This window comes from Pseudomyrmex gracilis, unplaced genomic scaffold, assembly GCF_002006095.1.
Source record: "Pseudomyrmex gracilis isolate BER0280 unplaced genomic scaffold, ASM200609v1 scaffold_735, whole genome shotgun sequence".
Classification (NCBI taxonomy): Eukaryota; Metazoa; Arthropoda; class Insecta; order Hymenoptera; family Formicidae; genus Pseudomyrmex; species Pseudomyrmex gracilis.
The window spans coordinates 9,088-28,000 of NW_018021319.1; the positions used below are offsets into that span (position 1 = coordinate 9,088).

General features: G+C 37.2%; 2 protein-coding genes across 2 annotated transcripts in view; both read left to right on the forward strand.

Annotated features, from left to right (window-relative positions):
• The first annotated feature begins 448 nt into the window (after positions 1–448).
• LOC109861400 lies at positions 449–3,820 on the forward strand. The gene is given in 4 exon segments (XM_020441034.1): positions 449–485; positions 530–1,892; positions 1,894–2,458; positions 3,437–3,820. Coding segments are annotated over 4 exon segments (2,349 nt in total).
• A 13,803-nt stretch (positions 3,821–17,623) lies between these two features.
• The window catches only part of LOC109861402 (protein ANTAGONIST OF LIKE HETEROCHROMATIN PROTEIN 1-like), a 7,659-nt gene continuing 6,369 nt past the window's right edge, over positions 17,624–18,913 (forward strand). Inside the window, exons 1-4 of the mRNA XM_020441037.1 lie at positions 17,624–17,691; positions 17,790–18,083; positions 18,203–18,343; positions 18,524–18,791. Coding sequence (XP_020296626.1) covers positions 17,824–18,083; positions 18,203–18,343; positions 18,524–18,791 — 669 coding nt within the window. The 5' untranslated portion in view covers positions 17,624–17,691; positions 17,790–17,823. The remainder of the gene's footprint in view (positions 17,692–17,789; positions 18,084–18,202; positions 18,344–18,523; positions 18,792–18,913) is intronic.

The following is an 18,913-nucleotide window of genomic DNA, read 5'->3' on the forward strand; positions in this document are numbered from 1 at the left end:
AAAGATCCCTTAACCCAGCTATAAAGCAGTCTATTTATGTTTTTTCATATTTTCTGTAATAAACAACTTTTTCGAGAAAAAAATTTTTGTCCGGATTTAAGTGGCGGACCCTGTATATGCTGAAACAATAACATATAAAAAAGAAAACTTACTGTGTTCGGATTCCGCACCTAACCTGCTTCCAAAATTACTTTGCTGCTTATGATATCGCGATTGTAGTATATAATTATAATACTTTCGGACGCGGCGAGAAGGCTCTGTTCGACGGGCGCGAAATAATTGTTTCTTTGGGACGTGAATCTTCTATGCAATTGTATATTATGTATTATGAACGCGAGCGGCATTACTGCCCCATACTCAGTTTAAAAGAGGCTGCGTGTAGTAAAGGTTTTTGCGTAACTTGTAATATAAGTTATCGCGACTTGGCATATCACCGTTGCTCAAATAGATGTCTACGATGTTACCGCATACCGCCGTGCAAGCAGGCAAATTATATAAATTGTGAGTCGTGTAAGTGTTTGTTTTATAGTAGAGCATGTTACGAGCATCATCGCACTGCAGTCTTATGATGGGAAAACGACTGCCAGCGTTTGTGAAACCGTACGTTTTTGCTGCGATTGCGGGTATTTAATAAAATCTAAAGCATATCATGAATGCGGTGTTGCGTACTGTAAAACCTGCAATTTGCGTTGTCTTATAAATCATTTGTGTTACATGCAACCTTTTCGTGCAACGCGAAGAACGGGTAAAAAATCAGCGACGAATAGCCAGTTCACGAAAGAAATAAAAGAGGCAACTAATAATGAGAGAAAGGATCGCAGGGAGAAAAGGCACGTAGGTTATATATTCTACGATTTTGAAACAAGACAAGATGTAACAATCGAGGGTACAGAAACCGATAAATTGCACATTCCTACTTTGTGTGTAGCGCAGCAAATTTGCGAAGAGTGTGCAGAAGAGAATGATATAACGCTGCATTGCCGTTGGTGCGGGACACGGGAACATATATTCCGCGATAACCCAGTTAAACAATTCGTTGAGTTTGCTACGCGTACATCAAAATATTAAAAAAAATTTATTTACATCGCCCATAATGCGAGAGCATTTGACGCGCCATTTATTCTTCAATATGTAGTTGAAAGCGGTATTAATTTAGAACCTAAAGTAATTTTAAACGGAACAAAAATAATTCTAATATCTGTAGGTCGTACAAAATTTGTAGACAGTGTTAATTATATACCTATAAAATTAGCGGAGTTACCAAAAGCTTTCGGACTGTCAGATACATCCGATAAAGGTATTTTTCNCCACTTATTTAACACTATCGAGAATCAAACATATGTCGGTTCGTTACCCGATGTAAAATATTACTCTCCGGAAACAATGAAATCTGATGAACGCGAACGTTTTTTAAAATGGCATAAGGAGATGACGCAAAATAAAGTCGTTTTCGATTTTCAGCATAAAATAATACGCTATTGCCGTACCGATGTTGATATTTTACGTCAGGCCTGTATAGCTTTTCGAAAAATCTTTCTTGATCGCGGTAATGTTTGCCTGTTTGAGGAATTCACAACTATTGCTTCTTCATGTATGACAGTTTTTCGTAAAAACTTTCTGCGAAAAAAAGAAATAGATATTATCCCTTTGAGAGGGTATAGAATGGTAAACAAACAATCGCGCAAAGCTCTACAATGGTTACTGTGAATGGAGCACGTGCTTAGTCGAAGTATGATTCATGCGGGTAAAGGTCGTGAATATAGATTAATTGACGGTACGTTAGTCGACGGATATTATGAAACGTCAAATTCAGCGCACCGGCATGTTTTACAATTTCACAGGTGCTTCTGGCACGGCTGCCCTAAGTGCTTTAGAATAAATCGTGATAGACCGAGAAGATACAATCGACTCACGTTATGAACGAACTCTCGCCACAACGTATCGTCTTTAAAAACGGGGATACATTGTTACAGAAACGTGGGAGTGTGATTTCGATCGTGAAATACGTGAAAATCAAAATCTTAAGAATTTCGTCTCAAGACAACACGTGATAACTCCTCTTAATCCGCGCGACGCGTTTTACGGCGGAACAGAAAAGATACGCTATGTCGATGTATGCTCTTTATATCCTTATGTTTTAAAAACAGGAGTTTTCCCAATTGGTCACACCGATATTTATGTAGAAGAAGAATGCTCAGTTTTAATTGGTGAAGCTCCGAATTATGATTTTTCCAATATCAAAGGACTTGTGCGTTGTAAGGCTCTTCCTCCACGCGATCTTTTTTACCTCGTTCTTCCGTATCGTGCGCACGGTAAATTGTTATTTGCCTTATGCCGTAGCTGTTGCGAAACGCTCTCACAAGACGCCTGCGCACATGAACATTCAAAAGATCGTGAATTTACATGGGTGTCATGCGAATTACTTAAAGCTATTGAAAAAGGTTATCGCGTGACGAGGGTAAGCAAAATTTGGCAATATAAAGTTACTCGTTACGATCGGGACGCGAGACGCGGCGTATTATTTAGCGAATATATAAATACATTAAACCAATATATAAGGCCATACGAGCAATTCGCAGGATGTTTGAGCGGAAACTGTACGTGTATATGCATATATATACACATGTAACGACTTCAACTTGTAAATTTTTACAAGTGAGTGTTTTTTGAGTTGAAAACTCAATTCTTAAATTCATACGGGATGCTAGATTTGCATCTCACATATGACAGACCCCGGATACTCCCCTAACTAATTTTAAAATATTGCGAAAAAAACTCCTTGGCCAGGAGTCGAACCTGGAATCTCCGGCTTTCCGTGCCATCGCCTTCCCTGTTAGGCCACCGAGGCACTTGGAGTTATTCTCGCAATATTCATACATATATCGAAGATGGTCTGATACTGTTGATAACGCCTATTTTCAGCCAGCATAATTCAAACAATTTCGATACTCGTTGAAAATTAAACCAATATATAAGGCCATACGAGCAATTCGCAGGATGTTTAAGTAGAAACTGTACGTGTATATATATACATACACATGTAACGAATTCAACTTGTAAATTTTTACAAGTGAGTGTTATGAATTTAAGAATTGAGTTTTCAACTCAAAAAACACTTGTTACAATTTACAAGTTGAAGTCGTTACATGTGTATATATATATTTACACGTACAGTTTCCGCTCAAACATCTTGCGAATTGCTCGTAAGGCCTTATATATTGGTTTAATTTTCAACGAGTATCAAAATTGTATAAATACATTTTTGCAACTTAAACAAGAAGCGAGCGGTTGGCCTAGAGAATGTACGGATGAGGCCGCTAAGGAGCGGTACTTAAGAGAATATGAAGAAACAGAGGGTATTACGCTTGATAAAAGTAATATCGCGAAGAATTCCGGTTTACGCTTGGTTGCAAAATTATGCTTAAATTCTTTCTAGGGGAAATTCAGACAGCGTTCTAATCTTCCAAATACAGAGGTTGTTAAAATGCGTCAGCGGCTCATGGAGTTACTCGCAAGTCCTGAACATGAAATAATTGACATGTTACCCGTGAACGATAACATGATGTACATTTCGTGGCGGTTAAGACGCGAGGCAGTCATACCCTCTCCATTGACGAGCGTCGTAATAGCAGCTTACACAACAGCGCAAGCCCGTTTAAAATTATATGAATATTTAGAGCGATTAGATCAGCGTGTTCTATACTGCGATACTGACTCATGTATATATTTGAGCAACGGCGTTCCTTGCGAATATGAGCTGCCTACAGGAAATTTTTTGGGGGACATGACCGACGAACTTGAGAGTTATGGGCAAGGATAGCTATATTGAATCATTTGTATCTGGAGGACCTAAATTTTATGCGTATGTGATACGTACTCTCAAAGGACATACTCACGAAATATGTAAAGTTAAAGGGGTAACTTTAAATTATGAAACATCGCAGTTGGTTAATTTCAATAGCATAAAACAATTAATCGACCGTAGTGAAAAAGCAAATCGCGATACAGAGACGCGAGAAATAGACGCGACGATAAATCTGCGTTACAGAGCAATTCGGCGTACTGCATTCCACGAAATTATATCCACCGACGAAACTAAATCGTGCACACCGGTATTAGTAAAGCGAAGATTTATCGAAAAGAGATATTCTGTTCCTTATGGCTACAAAACGGAATAAAAACTTTTCGCAATCTTGTAAGTTTTTAAGATTAACATAATTACTTGTAATCACTAACATAATTATGTAATAAATAGATGCCACTTTCTTAACCTCTCTAGTATGCTGCTTTATGTAAATAAATTTATTGTTATATCTTTTTACGTCTAAGTAAAAAAATCTAATAAAATTAGTTATAAGATTAGTTGTCAATATTAGTTATAAGATTAGTTAAGTAAGCCATAATAGAAAAAAATTATTTTTGCTTTTTCCATCTCCTACGCTGTATGTCTTGATTATTTAGTATTTTTCAATAAAAAACAATAAAAGTAATATGAGCTCTGTTTTTCCTTTCCTAATTATTTCCTAGCTTTTACAATACTAATTCTATAGTTTCTGATATTTCTCTTACAAATATTGTACAAAAATTTATTGATGCAAAAGGACAAACAAGAAAAGCCGCTATACCTGTCGAAAAAAGCGATTGTATATAATATATCTTTTACAGTCATTTCGAGCATACGTTGTATTCGAATTCTGCGCTAGAATGATGTTAGCCTTATTACCATCTCCCCGCTTCCCTTTGATAAAGTTTTATGTACAGATGAATATAGACAAATCGTTCATTCTTTAATATGGATGTATGTTGGAAACATCCGTGGACATCTATCTGCGGACCTACAGGCTGCGGAAAAACGATTTTTGTAAAAACGTTGCTCCGTATTTACCCGTAATGGCTAATGTGTATTTTGAGAGAATTTTGTTTTATTATGCCGAATGGCAAGAAGCATATTGTAGGCTGCGTAGCAACGTCGATTTGTACAATGATAACTGTGGAAAAAAGAAAAAAACTAGAATTGAATTTCGCGAGAGCTTCCCTCGGACAGAAGATTATTCCAATGATCCCCACTGTACAAAATTAGTAATAATTGATGATCTGATGAGAGAATCCTCATTGTGCGCCACGATTGTCGATCTATTTACTAAAGGCAGTCATCATAAAAATCTTAGCGTTATTCTTATTTCGCAAAATCTGTTTCATCAAGGTCGTGGACAACGGGACATATCACTTAACACAAATTATATTGTAATCTTTAAAAATCCGCGCGATCGAGCCCAAATTCGTCATTTAGCACGCCAAGTCTATCCCGATGACCCGAAATTTTTAGAAGAAGCATATTACGACGCTACTTCAAAGCCCCATGGTTATCTACTGCTAGATTTGAAACAATCTACACCAGAAGAGTATCGATTTCGTACACGTATTTTTCCTAGCGATCACGTGCATTATGTTTATGTGCCCCGAAGATCGGTCAGAGGCATGATATAAAACATCTAGCACGTCGTCAAGAGATAACAGTTGCAATGTCACAATGATGGAGAGATATAATAAAGTAACGGCATTAGAAAAAACGAGGAATAAAACGGCAAAAATTGCAAAGCGCTCTATTGGCGAGAGAAACNTGTGCCTTTTAAAAGCGTTGTGTTATCTGAAAAAGAATCAGAGGTCGTCTTTCTTACGAGCTGCCGACGAAAAATTCATTCACTTTATCCGAGAATGTGTTTTTAATACGCTAAAAGGTAACGTACCTCTCGAAAAAAAAGAGAAAGTTCGCTTGGGCAAATATAAATCGATTCTACGACGCATTGCCGGAAACCGCGGTAATTGGAAATCTAAGAGAAAATTACTTGTGCAACGCGGAGGGTTCTTGCCGCAGCTTATTACAACAATACTTGGAGCCTTGCTAACGCAAATTATTAGTAAATAGCCGATAATAAATAATATAATATGAAGAGAGCGAAAAAGATAGTTTTGATTTCACCGGAAAATCTTGAAAAACTGCAACAGTTGCAGCGGGGTCAAATTCCAAACGTTTTCGCGCTTAACACATCGCCAACGGAGATTCACGATACAGCGATAACTGATCCGGAAAATATTAATTCGGTACGGACTCCGGAAACAATTCTCTCACGTCTTGATATAACGAAATGAGCCAAATTCTCAATTCTCCCCTGCCTATCGAAATGAGCGAAAAATGAAAGCTGTACAAAGAAGTCCTACGACGTTATCTTCATTTTGTTCGTGATATAAGAAGACAGCGCTTAAAGCAGCGCAATGATACATTCTTAGATGCTGCCAACGATATTGCTGATAAGCATGACGAACTCGAAGACATTGATGATACGCTTGATACGCTCGAACAAAGCTCAGCGTCCAAAAGTACCGATTCGTTGAAATTTTGTTCACAAAAGCAGAAAAGTGTCAATAAAATATTGGAAACGATACCGAAAACTTATCGTAGCAAAGCGAAATTGCTGCTACAATATTTGCAGAGCCCTTCTGCTCACAACAGAATCAGCTGGGATGAAGAAGGTAATGTGAATATAGATGGTAACGTTATAGAGGGTGGGGATATCACAGAGCTCATCAACGACGCAATGCGTGAAAGAAAAACAATGAAAGCGCGAGGACGAGATCAGTTTGCCAGATTACTGCGCGAAGTAAAAGCGCCATTGTCAATTATAGGAAATCCCAATTTGCTGTCTACTGCTAAGAAATGACGGGGCTTGAAAAATTATATTACAATCCCTCGCATTACGCTGAATACTCTGCAGCGGAGAATCTGGTGCGAGCCTCTAATCCTGCTTTCGATCGCCGCTCTGTTGTACGCTGGCTTGAATCGCAAGACGCATATACTTTGCATCGCCCGATACGTCGTAAATTTCAACGTTTGCATTATAATGTAACAAATATCGACGATGTATGGGAAGCAGATTTAATGAATCTTCGTAATCTAAAAAATTACAACAACAATTATTCTTACTTATTAGCAATTATTGATGTGCTTAGCAAATACGCCTGGGTGCAACCACTGCGCGATAAAACAGCGAACTGCGTTATACGCGCTTTCCGAGATGTATTCTCGAGAAACGGGGGGCGGATACCCGTAAATTTACAGACTGATAAGGGCAAAGAATTTGTTGCGCGATCGGTGCAGGAGTTTTTAAAAAATAAAAATATACGCTTTCGTGTAATGCGTAATCCCGATGTTAAAGCGGCCGTGATTGAACGTTTCAACAAAACGCTCAAAAAAAGAATGTGGCGGTATTTTACATATAAAAATACATGGTGTTATATTGATATTTTGCAAGATCTTGTACACGCTTACAATCATATTCGCCATTCTACTACAAAAATGGTGCCTGCTGCTGTTACATTGGAAAACGCTAGTATTGCTCGTAAAAATATGGAGCAGCGATACGCCGAAAAAAATCGCTTTTGGAAAAACCGCGGAATTAAATACAAAGAGGGCGATTATGTACGTGTTAATAGAGGTAAAGTAGCCTTCAAGAAAGGATATGAAGCAAAGTGGAGCGAAGAGATATTTAAAATTTATCGCGTACTAACGTGGCGCAAACCGCCTGTGTATGAATTGTGCGATGTAGCGGATGAAGTTATAGACGGAATTTTTTATGAACAGGAGTTAGTTCCGGTTAACACAAATTTAAGAAAAGAAGTATTTATTGTTGATCGCGTGATAAGAAGTAAAGGTCGCGGTCCTAATAAACAATTATTAGTTAGCTATTTAGAGGGATGGCAAGGCTATCCCTCTAAATTTGACTCTCGGATTTCCAAGTTTACATTCCCTCCAACAAGATAAACGAACAATTTCTCATGGTTCTTCCGAGCAATAGAAGTATGCGTTATTTTCCTGATAACTCTACCTCTTGCTTTACTACCGAATTGCCGAATCGAATAGATTTGCGAGGAAGATGGGAAGTTGCGCTCACTGAGATGCAATTTCTTTCTAGTTTTTTTACATTTACGTACAGATGAATCCTTAATAACAATCGCTAATACTCTTCCTAATGGCGACGTTTCATCAGTCAAAATTCCGATATCGTCAGGGATTTATTCTACAGAAGTCGATCTTATAGAAGCTATTAATCGATCATGCTCTTATGAGAAAGTGCATTTCAAATGGATACTAAATTCGCGGCGTGGTAATAAAGTTTGTATAATGCTTACATGTGAAGAAGAGCATTGCAAGCAAATTCATAGTGTAAAGCTTAGCGATAATTTACGGCGTATACTCGGATTTGAGTCAACCTCTGNTAATACAGCTTTCGTAATAGATAGGCGCACTGGTTCGGAGAGTTCTGAGTCGGTCAGTTTAGTTCGTTGTATCCCCGACAAGTTATTTGTTTATTGCGACATTTGCAAACCATATATAACTGGAGATGTGCTATCGCCGCTTCTTCGAATAGTTTCTAACAATACTCCGAATAATTACAAGTATGGTTCTAATCAAGTAAAACATTACTCACCTGGAAATTACATTCCACTTCGTAAAACAAATTTCCGTGTGATAGAAATAGATATAAGAGATCAGCAGGATGAGCATATTTCATTCGAATTTGGAACGCTGACAGCGACATTACACTTTAGACGTTTATTTGATTAAAAAGCCATCCGTTATGACGCAATATCAAGAATATTATGAAGTACAAAGCGGCGGAAGGCTTCCTCGCGTTTTTTCTGATTCGAACTATCAACGTGAACATGGAATCGGAAATTTTCTTGGTGGACTGTTCAGACGTGTACTTCCTTATTTAGCTAGCGGAGCACGTGCAATTGGTAAGGAAGCTTTCCGCGCCGATATTAACATACTTGACGATGTCGGACACAATACACCATTAAAACAGGCGGTTAAAATTCGCTTTAATGAATCGACTAGTAATCTCAAGAGAAAAGCTGAGGAAAAAATTTCCAATCTAATAAAGGGATCGGGATATAAACCCTCTGCAAAAAGATTAGCAGTACAGTTTTCTCTTACGAGTCTTAAATCGCACATCTCTAAATCTTCGAAGCGTAAGCAGTGCTGCACAGACAAAAAAGTCGGAATACGTAAGAAAAAAACAACGTTGAAGAGAACGAAAAAAGCGTCAACGAAGAAAAATCATAAGAAGAAAAAACGGAAGATAACTATCGCTAAAAATAGCCGTCGTGTTAACAAGAAGCGCACAACAGCCGATATATTTTCTTAATTATTGTAAAGTCAATCGGGCGCTGCGATCTAGAACTAAAAGTGAAATAATCATGTCTTTTCTGCACACACATTTGTGCGAGTGTTCAAAGAGCGAGCTTGATCTCTTTTCTTTACCTCCTACACAAACTAGCATTGAAAGTTCGCAATAGATTTATTACAAACTCGTGACTTCTCTTGCAGACGACTCACCCATAGAATTCGTCGTGCCAGGCCATGGCGAAGAATATCGAGATCTTACGCACATCCTCCTAAGTTCACGCATAAGCATAGATACGGTGTCAAAACCCGCTGCATCGGGATCAGCAGTCAAAGTAGGTCCCATAAATCATCTGCTACATTCGATGTTCAATCAAATCGACGTATATTTCAATCAAAAACTCGTATCTCCTCTAAACAACGCTTACGCGTACCGCGCATACATCGCGCGCGCGAAGCGTTATTAAATTATTCTTCACCCGCAAAATCTTTCTATCTAACTTCATGTTTATGGGAGGAAGATACTCCGAGACACATGGATGATACAGAAGAGGCGTTAAACATCGGACTTCGTAATCGTACGAATTATTTTCAAGACAAAAACTCAGTAGATCTCATCGGGCATCTTCACTGCAATGTTTTTAATCAAGATAAATTTTTACTCAACGGCGTAGAACTGCGAATGAGACTTGTGCGCTCAAAAAATTCTTTTTGTCTTATGGAAGCCACTTTTGAATCAAATTTACATATTTTAGATGCTAGTTTGCTTATAAGAAGAGCGAAGATTAGTCCTGGAATATTACTAGAGCATGCGCGAATGTTGAGCAAAACTACCGCCAAATATCCTCTCACCCGAGTCGAAGTTAAAACATTCACTATTCACTCGGATGTTGTAGGTGAAACATTAGATAATGTAATACTCGGACAACTACCAAAACGGATAATAATCGGATTTGTTGATAACAAAGCTTTTAACGGCAATAGAAAATTAAATCCGTTTAATTTCAAAAATTATAATATCAATTTTTTCTCGCTGTATGTGGATGGCACACAGGTTCCCAGCAGATCTCTACAGCCGTTATTTTCGCAAAATGCAAAACTCTATGTCAAAGCATATCATTCTTTATTTTCGGGAACTAGTATTCATTTCCTGAATGAAGGAAATTCTATAAGCAGAAACGCTTATGCTGAAGGTTACACGCTTTTCGCTTTTGATCTTACTCCGGATCTATCGGCTAATTGCGCCGGACATTGGAATCTTGTAAAACATGGTAGTTTACGCTTAGAAATACGATTTGAAAAACCGCTTGACACTACCATTAACTGCATTGTCTACGCCGAATTCGATAATATTCTAAAAATCGACTCTTCACGTCAAGTTATCGTCGATTTTAGCGGTTAGGTTTGCATTTCATCGCTATTCATCTTTCGCCATATTGTCGACGTCATCTAAAAAAAAACACCGATGTAGTATAAAAGGCAGTTGGTTTTCGGGATAAGAGCACTTTGCTACGATACACGTTTCGCGCTAGGAGCAACGCACGTCATGGATATTGTCATCGACATACAGGGCTTTCGCGATGCGGATAGCAATATTATTCCCAAGGAAGTCGCAGTTGTCGCAATCAACAGAAATATTACCGATCACTGGATTCTAATGCCTCCTTATCTCTTCTCGGAATTATCAGAAACATCAAGAAAAGAAAACAATTGGCTTACACGTTATTATCACGGCATCGAATAGAACGACGGTGAAAGCAATCCTAAATATTTGGCGATTCATCTACGTGAAATTAAAAAAAGTTGCCGGCGTATCTACGTTAAAGGCAGTGAAAAGGTTCGCTACTTGCAAAATCTTCTCTCCAGAAATATATATAATCTGGAGACTATTTCCCCATCGTTCAAATGCTTGCCGGGCAAAGAACGATGTACTTATCACGGGCTTCGAGAAAGATTTAACAATTTTCAATGTGCATTAACTAACGCATATAAATTGAAGCAGTGGTTAAACGAACAGAATTTGATTAAACAAAACCGCGGAGATATTTTTGTGCGGCGTTTTCCGGACAGTGAAGTTATTTGGTCGGAAGACAAGGAAAAAGAACAAAATGAAAGTGATTGCGACAGTTTTGTAGACTATCTAACAGGAAATGATAAGGCAAATAAAATGTCTGATAATTTCGCGAAAGACATTGAAACATCTACCCACACAGTAGAAAAAGCAACACAGACAGGGAACGTCGCGAAGATAAATACTGACTTTGGGCAATACCTAATACCGGAAAATTACACATTACCGCCGCCGCATACCCTCAATGAATACGCTTCAAATCTTACAAGCTCTGCATCAACTAAATGCATGTCATGTGGAGGTTTATCCTGCCGACAGATTACCGAGGGTGTGAACACGATCGACAGCGATCGTTGCTAACACCGATGAACATGATCGTCCCGGCCTGCATTGGGTTGCTTTTTACATCAATGATTGTGGAAAAGGAACATATTTCGACAGCTACGGAATACCTCCTCTAAATCAGCGATTTTTTCTACGACTACGACGGAATTCTACTATTCACTGCTGAAACACCACGCAGCTGCAAGGCCTATTCTTTTAAACATGCGGACATTATTGCTGTGTAGTTTTATATTTTATGTGTAGTGGTTGTGATCTTGCGCAGTTTAAGAATCTATTTACCAAAAATTACGAACATAATGATCGCTTGATTGTACAATTATTTCGTAAAATATTTTCTCAAAATAAAAATCCTGTAAACTGCCGCCGTATTCAAGCCTGTACATTTAAACAAAAACCACATAATCTAATGTAATAAAAAAATAAAAAACAAAACCAAGTTTTTATTTACTTCTTTTATCTTTTTCTAGTTATATGTAATTCTAAATTAGATGAAAGTAACAATAATTCTAAATTATTACTTAGTTTTGGTGAAGCGACGACCGTTAGCTGACATTTCTTACTCTAGTCGTTAAAATAAACGAGACAAACTAGCTTTTCTATACAAATATCGAAAGGGAAGGAGAGCCATAATAGACGTACCAAATAGCCGCGCGTGGAGGACGACATAACGGGTGCCTGGCCCAAATAGTAGCGCGTAGGGGGCGCCATAACGGACGCCCGACCCGAATAGTCAGCAGTAGGAGAGCGCTATACTTTGCATTTCGTCTAAACCAACTTCTTATTTCCAATAGGTTAAGTAGCGCAGTTAGCTTTGCATGTAGGCGTTCCAGCTCCCTTTCCATCACACTTAACAATTTCTGTACTATTGCTAGTTCCTATGCCGCTTACGGCCTAAGTTCCCTGCAGCTTACTTATACTGCTACGCTGACTTATATTTCACGTTGATGATTTAGCTCACCGGATTAGGTACGAGTGCTGTAAACACCGAGGACCTGGGTTCAAATCTCCACATTTCGTAAAGATTTTTTCCAGATTTTATCCAAGATTTTCTACGCTACGGTCTATACAGGATACTTACTGGCGTACGTGACCTGCATAGACTATAGCGGATAAAAATTATTTATAAATAATTAAATTTTTTAATAATTTTTTACATTATTTCCCATACTTGTATTGTCCCCACTATTCGAGGATCTCCGCCTTACCCCCATCGAGCGATACCCCCTCCACTCGTGGACGATATGGCGCGATGATATGAACAAAAAAAGTTTGATGACTAAACTATCGTTTTCCGACACCGTGTACATTTTGTGTGTGTTGTAAACATGTAGGCAGGGAGGAGGGCTGCGCCCCCCTGCAGGTGGAGGGTTTCGCCCCTCCCCCCTGCTCTCCCCTCGGGAAAAAATAGGGTAAATGTTTACAATAGTAGAAACCCCTCCGATCGGCTTCTCGTTTTGATACATTGTAAATATGACCTTCCTGAGTACTTTTTTAAAAGTTTTATCTGTCGCTCATTGTTTATAAAAAAGTTATGACCAAAAAAAGTTTCATCAATAAACTATCGTTTTTCGACACCGTGTACATTTCAGAAGAAAACGAGTAATGTTCATGTTGCCAACAAAGTGTGTATATGTAGCATATCCCAAAACTTTCTGTTTTGTTTTCATTTCTTCGTTTGTATTCGTCCCGAATGTATAATTTTGATACTAGAATTGATTTTTACTAGATTGATTGACGATTTGTTTTCATTTCTTCGGTGTAAGCGTGTAGGCAGGGGGGGCTGCGCCTCTCCTGCACCCCCTCTTACAAACCCTAACCTAACTTTAACCTAAATTTATCTTTCTGCATTCCCCCTCGCAAAATTTCCACACTGGTTAACCTATGTTACTACAATATCAATAGAATTGAGTAAAACTTGCGAGGGAAAATGCAGGAAGAAAAGTTTAGGTTAGGGTTAGATTAGGATTTTTAGGGGGGTGCAGGTGGGGCGCAGCTTCCTCCTGCCTACATGTTTACAACACACAAAAAATGTACACGGTGGCGAAAAACGATAGTTTATTGATGAAACTTTTTTTGTTCGTAACTTTTTTATAAACAATGAGCGACGGATAAAACTTTTAGAAACGTACTCAGGAAGATCATATTAACAATGTATCAAAACGAGAAGCCGATCGGAGGGGTCTCCCCTATTGTAAACATTTACCAAATGTATAAATACCAAAATGTATACCAAAAAAAAAAAAAAAAAAAAAATACGCGAGGCGATAGTGACATTGTTATCAAGTTCGACGTGTTTTTGTATCTCGTTTGAAATCCATACTTGTCGTCTTCTCTTTATCTATACATCTTTAAGAGCATAAGACAAACATAAAAATAAATTAAAAGTTGAAGAAAGAAAGCTGTTGTTATTATATAAAAGCAAATTGCAATATATGTAATAAAATAAAATAGCAATATTAACTGGACAAAAAAAAATGTTTACTAATTTCTATATAAAACCAACAATTTGTTNATATTTTTTTAATATGCAAGATACTACAAATTTTAATAAATAGACTTTGAAAAAATATATAAAGATATCCATCCAAGACATGAAAACAAACTTATGCACTTGCGTCAATAATCTTTTTACATTCAATCGGATATCTGATTGAGTTTCGAGTGCAAGAAGATTATGAACTTTAGCAACACAATTTAGCAACGAGTTTGTTCTTATCTCTCTCCGATGTCGTTATATATTGTTAAAGTTTATCTATTAAATTTCAAACATTTTGCATATTTGTGCGTTTCAATATTACAAATACATTGCACTGTAACCTTACTGTAGTCTTACATTGTAATATTTTTGAAGGCGGACATTTTAACGTTGCCGTAAGCTTGCAGTAACATTGCAGAAATATTTTGCAACTATCACGTAATATTACAATGTTTCATTGTAAGATTTATGCAATGTTACTGCAATCTTTCGGTGCTGTATGGGATCCTCGTCGTGCATTCTTTTTGTTGCCCATTTTAGAGGGGATCTTACGCAGAGAGACGAACTATCCGACAAACCTTCCTCGTACGTAGTAGAGTGGGATCGTTTAGCAGCTTTTACCGAGGATTCCACTTCTATCGCCGGTTTGGGGGAAAAATCCCCAGGTCCGGGACAGACGGGCTCACCAGAAATTGTTGTAAATCATTGCTTATGTCCTCAAAAGCCGGGGAGGGCGAAAGCCCGCTATTCGGCACCGAGTCCTGCGAGAGGTTATTCGCGGACACTTTTTTTGCCTCACACACAGAAACAGCGGAAAAAGCTCCAAAAACACTTCCGGAAGCACAGAGAGCTGGAAAAAATGAAACAGCACCCAAGTTTTACAGCCAAAATTCAAAAATATCGGTAGAACGCAGGAAAGCACGCAAGAACACGTCTTCCCGCCAAGAACGCGCCACCGGAAGTCTGCATAGACATAGTCTATGCTTAAGCGTCAAAAAGGCCATTTTTGACTTGTGTGCTCAAGAGGTTATAAAGGTTCGAGTCTTGTATGGATATAATTTTTTTATTATTTAATTTATGTTTTTAAAGAGAAACAACAACAGTTATTTACACTAAAGCATAAACAACTGTTGTTAATTAAAGATAGCTTAATTTATTTAGAAAAAATTTAAGTAAAAAAATATGTTAAATTAAGTTCTATAGAAGTATGAAGTAAATTAAATTATAAAAAGGTTTACGAATTGTTAGTGTTAATTGTTAGCGTCTGCCAAGTCTCTCAACAAGTCTATACATGCTACATGCATGCTATTATCTCTCACTATCACTCTCTCTCAACTGATTCTCGGACGTCTATCTTTGTTGCTCTCGGCCACTCCCTCGGCCTGCCGCGGCCACCAATCAACTTATTGCTAGAAAAGAAGAGAACTACTCTACGACTATTTCTGTCTCTTTTAACAAAGCTTCTGCTCCTCTTACACGAATGTTTCGTCTATTATATAAGTCTATAGGTTTGTTCGCGTTGCATGCCCCAAAATACTCCTACTTGCTTTAACACGCTCTAATACGTTCGCGTCACCGGAAACAATATGGCGACTAGGTGTTTGCGTTGCGATAGAGCATACTCTAAAGGGCAATTAGGAGCATGCTCTATGTGCCTCAGCTTTAAAGGTGGTGCAGTTGGAGCATTTTGTTATACACATGCGCAATGAGGACGAGTATAGTAATTTTTTACGTTTTCTTTCGAATTTTCGAATCAATATTTGAAAGCTCATTAAAAAGTATGTGGCTGAAAAGAAAATATGTGAATACTATCAGTAGCTAAATTTTTCTACTAGATTCATGACAAGTGTTCTATTTAAACGATAATGCATAACAAACTTTTTATTTGTATACGTTGGTACTATATTTTTAATGTAGGTAGTGATGCATGTTCTGTGTCCTCTTCAAACAAAACTTTCTACCATTTCAACAATTGCATTAACAGCAATATCTGTAGATATATAAATTACAATTAAAATTCAATAAAAATACTAAAAAAAGTATAAAGTATCAAACAAAACAAATCTTTATAGATTACAAAAATTTTTAGAAAAATAAACAACCATATTTTCATCAATATTTACTCTCTATTTTGTCATTGTCTTCTATTCTAAATAAATCATTTGCGAAAGGTACAAGATTTTGTGTAAAAACGTCAAGTTCATTATTAATAACAATACGAAAACCGAACAACAAATTTTCGAGCGGATCCATATTGTTAGAATTGATTTATAATAGCCGTAACAGTTAATTTAACTTTTACTGTCGTAAAAGTTGGAAAATAGGAAACTCGTACCACCGTTTATAATTAAATTAGGTAATTATGTAGAATAGGAGAGCCACCTCCGATTTCAATAATTTTTATATATGTTGTCAAGGTCATTGTCCCGAGTAATAATATGAAGGTTTTAGGCCGCGGTCGTTGTTTGTTTAGAAGTTACAGCGGAAAGAAGTCTACTGAACAATATGTAATTTTTGGACATCCTATATATGAATATGTGTTCTGCGTGTGTTTGGGCACATGTTTGTTTATACGCTTTTGTAGTTGTATCTTGAAAGGTCGTTTCATGGAAAATGCCTCTATGTTCGTGAAGACTATCTTTTTGATCATTATTTGGCCGAATTTGCATTTAAGAAAACGTTCGATTTTGATGAACAATTGGACGCTTTTTTTGAAATAATGTCTGTAACAGACATTATTTTTGATCTCACGTACATTTCGTTCGTGTTTCAAGCGTGTAGGCAGGGGGGGGGCTGCGCCCCCCACAGGGGAAGTGGCTTCGCCCCTCCTCCTGCTCCCCCTCGAAAATCAAGTCGTTATTTTGTGGAAAATAACGACTTGATTGGATGAAAAAGGATGTCCTAACCATTGTAGAAATTTTGCGAGAGGGAATGCAGAAAGAAGAGTTTAGGTTAGGGTTAGGTTAGGTTTTTAGAGGGGGGTGCAGAGGGGGCGCAGCCCCCCTGCCTACACGCTTGAAATACGAACGAAATGTACGTGGAACCGAAAAATAAGAATTTATTTATGAAACTTCTTCTTCTCATAACTTCTAAACAAACGACGACCGCGGCCTAAAACCTTCATATTATTACTCGGGACAATGACCTTGACAACATATGTAAAAATTATTGAAATCGGAGGTGGCTCCCCTATTCTACATAATTACCTTAAATTATGAACGGGAATACGAGTTTCATATTTTCCAACTTTTACGGCAGTGGCCTAAGGTAGTAGTTAAGGCAATTATAAACCAACCCTTAGAAGAAGTGCTTCAGATCGTTCGTGTCACTAGACGTTAGAGCACATGAACTTATCTGTCTCAGCCGCCATCTTATTTGTGATCTAAGTGCTCTGGGTGCGTTCGCTTTGGACGCTCACACGCTTTAAGCGCTCACGCTTATAAGCGCTTTGTGCACTCGTTCTCTTTGGTGTTAAACGCTTACTAGCGCTTACATAAATCCGTTCGGTTTGGCGATGTGAAAATTGTGAGCGATTATGATGTGAGGTGAGAACTACAATGAAATGGCCGATTCTCTGATTTTTCGTCAAAAAGTCGCTTCAAAAAAACGTGTTCTGTGAGTAACCTTTGGATATTTTTAATAGGTTGAAATTTCTATCTAAAGTTTTAACTTCCTAATAATTGTAAATTATATTGTGTGTTCGTTTTTTACAGTATACAAATAAATCTCAAGAAAATTAATTAAAATATGAATGTTAACCGCAATGTGACTATAAATCATAATAAAAAAGAATTAATTCCTGTGTTTTCGAAATTACTACTAATACTATTTGAATTATTATATTTCGATAATGAAGAATATAACTCGACTATTAGAGATATAGAGAATTACATAAGAATTTTTCTAAGTAAACAATCTCTTAAAAAATACCGTATACAACGACTAGAAAACTATGTAGAAGAAATTTTACCATCTTATACTAACGACGAATTTAAATCACATTTTAGGTTAGTAACGTTTCTTGTATAAATACTTTTAAATGTTAAAATTATTTTCAGTAATGGAAAATTTTGCACATTTATAATATACCTAAAAGAGATAAATTTTGTTGAATTATTTTTTTCAGAATGAAACGGTCAACATATAATTATATTCTAAATCTTATAAAATCTTCATTAGTAAGAAGTAAATCTGGACGTAAAACTATATCAGTAGAAAGACAATTCTTAATTGCTATTTGGAAAATGGCTACTCCAGACTCATATCGGTATGTCATCAATATATTTATATTATATTTTCTTTTTACTGTTTTAGTAATTTTGTTATATATTAAAGTGTGAAAGTTATAATATATACAGTATGTATAATATATAAATAGTATGTATAAAATTCAATATATTTGCATATATAGTATTTTATGTTTTACTAATATTTAATTTGTTTACAGATCAATTTGTGAAAAATTTAATGTAGGAAGAGCTACCGCATTAAAAGCTGTACGAAGAGTAACTAAGGCAATTGTGAAATTAGCTCCCATTTTTATTACGTGGCCAGACAATAATAGAGTAGAAGAAATTATAACAGGATTTGCTGCAAACAATGGTTTTCCGAAGGTAATAGGAGCAATTGATGGTACCCACATAAATATTAAAGCACCTCATATTAGTCCAGAATCTTATGTAAACAGAAAAGGACATTATTCTATACAGTTGCAGGTAATTTATTATATTTGTGGTGCGCATCACACCACGAACGGGCTGCGCGGCAGTGAGGCAGCCTTAAACTCGGCGCCGGCAGCCGCCGCAGAGCGCCTAGTTCGGCGCGCCGCCGCGGCGTG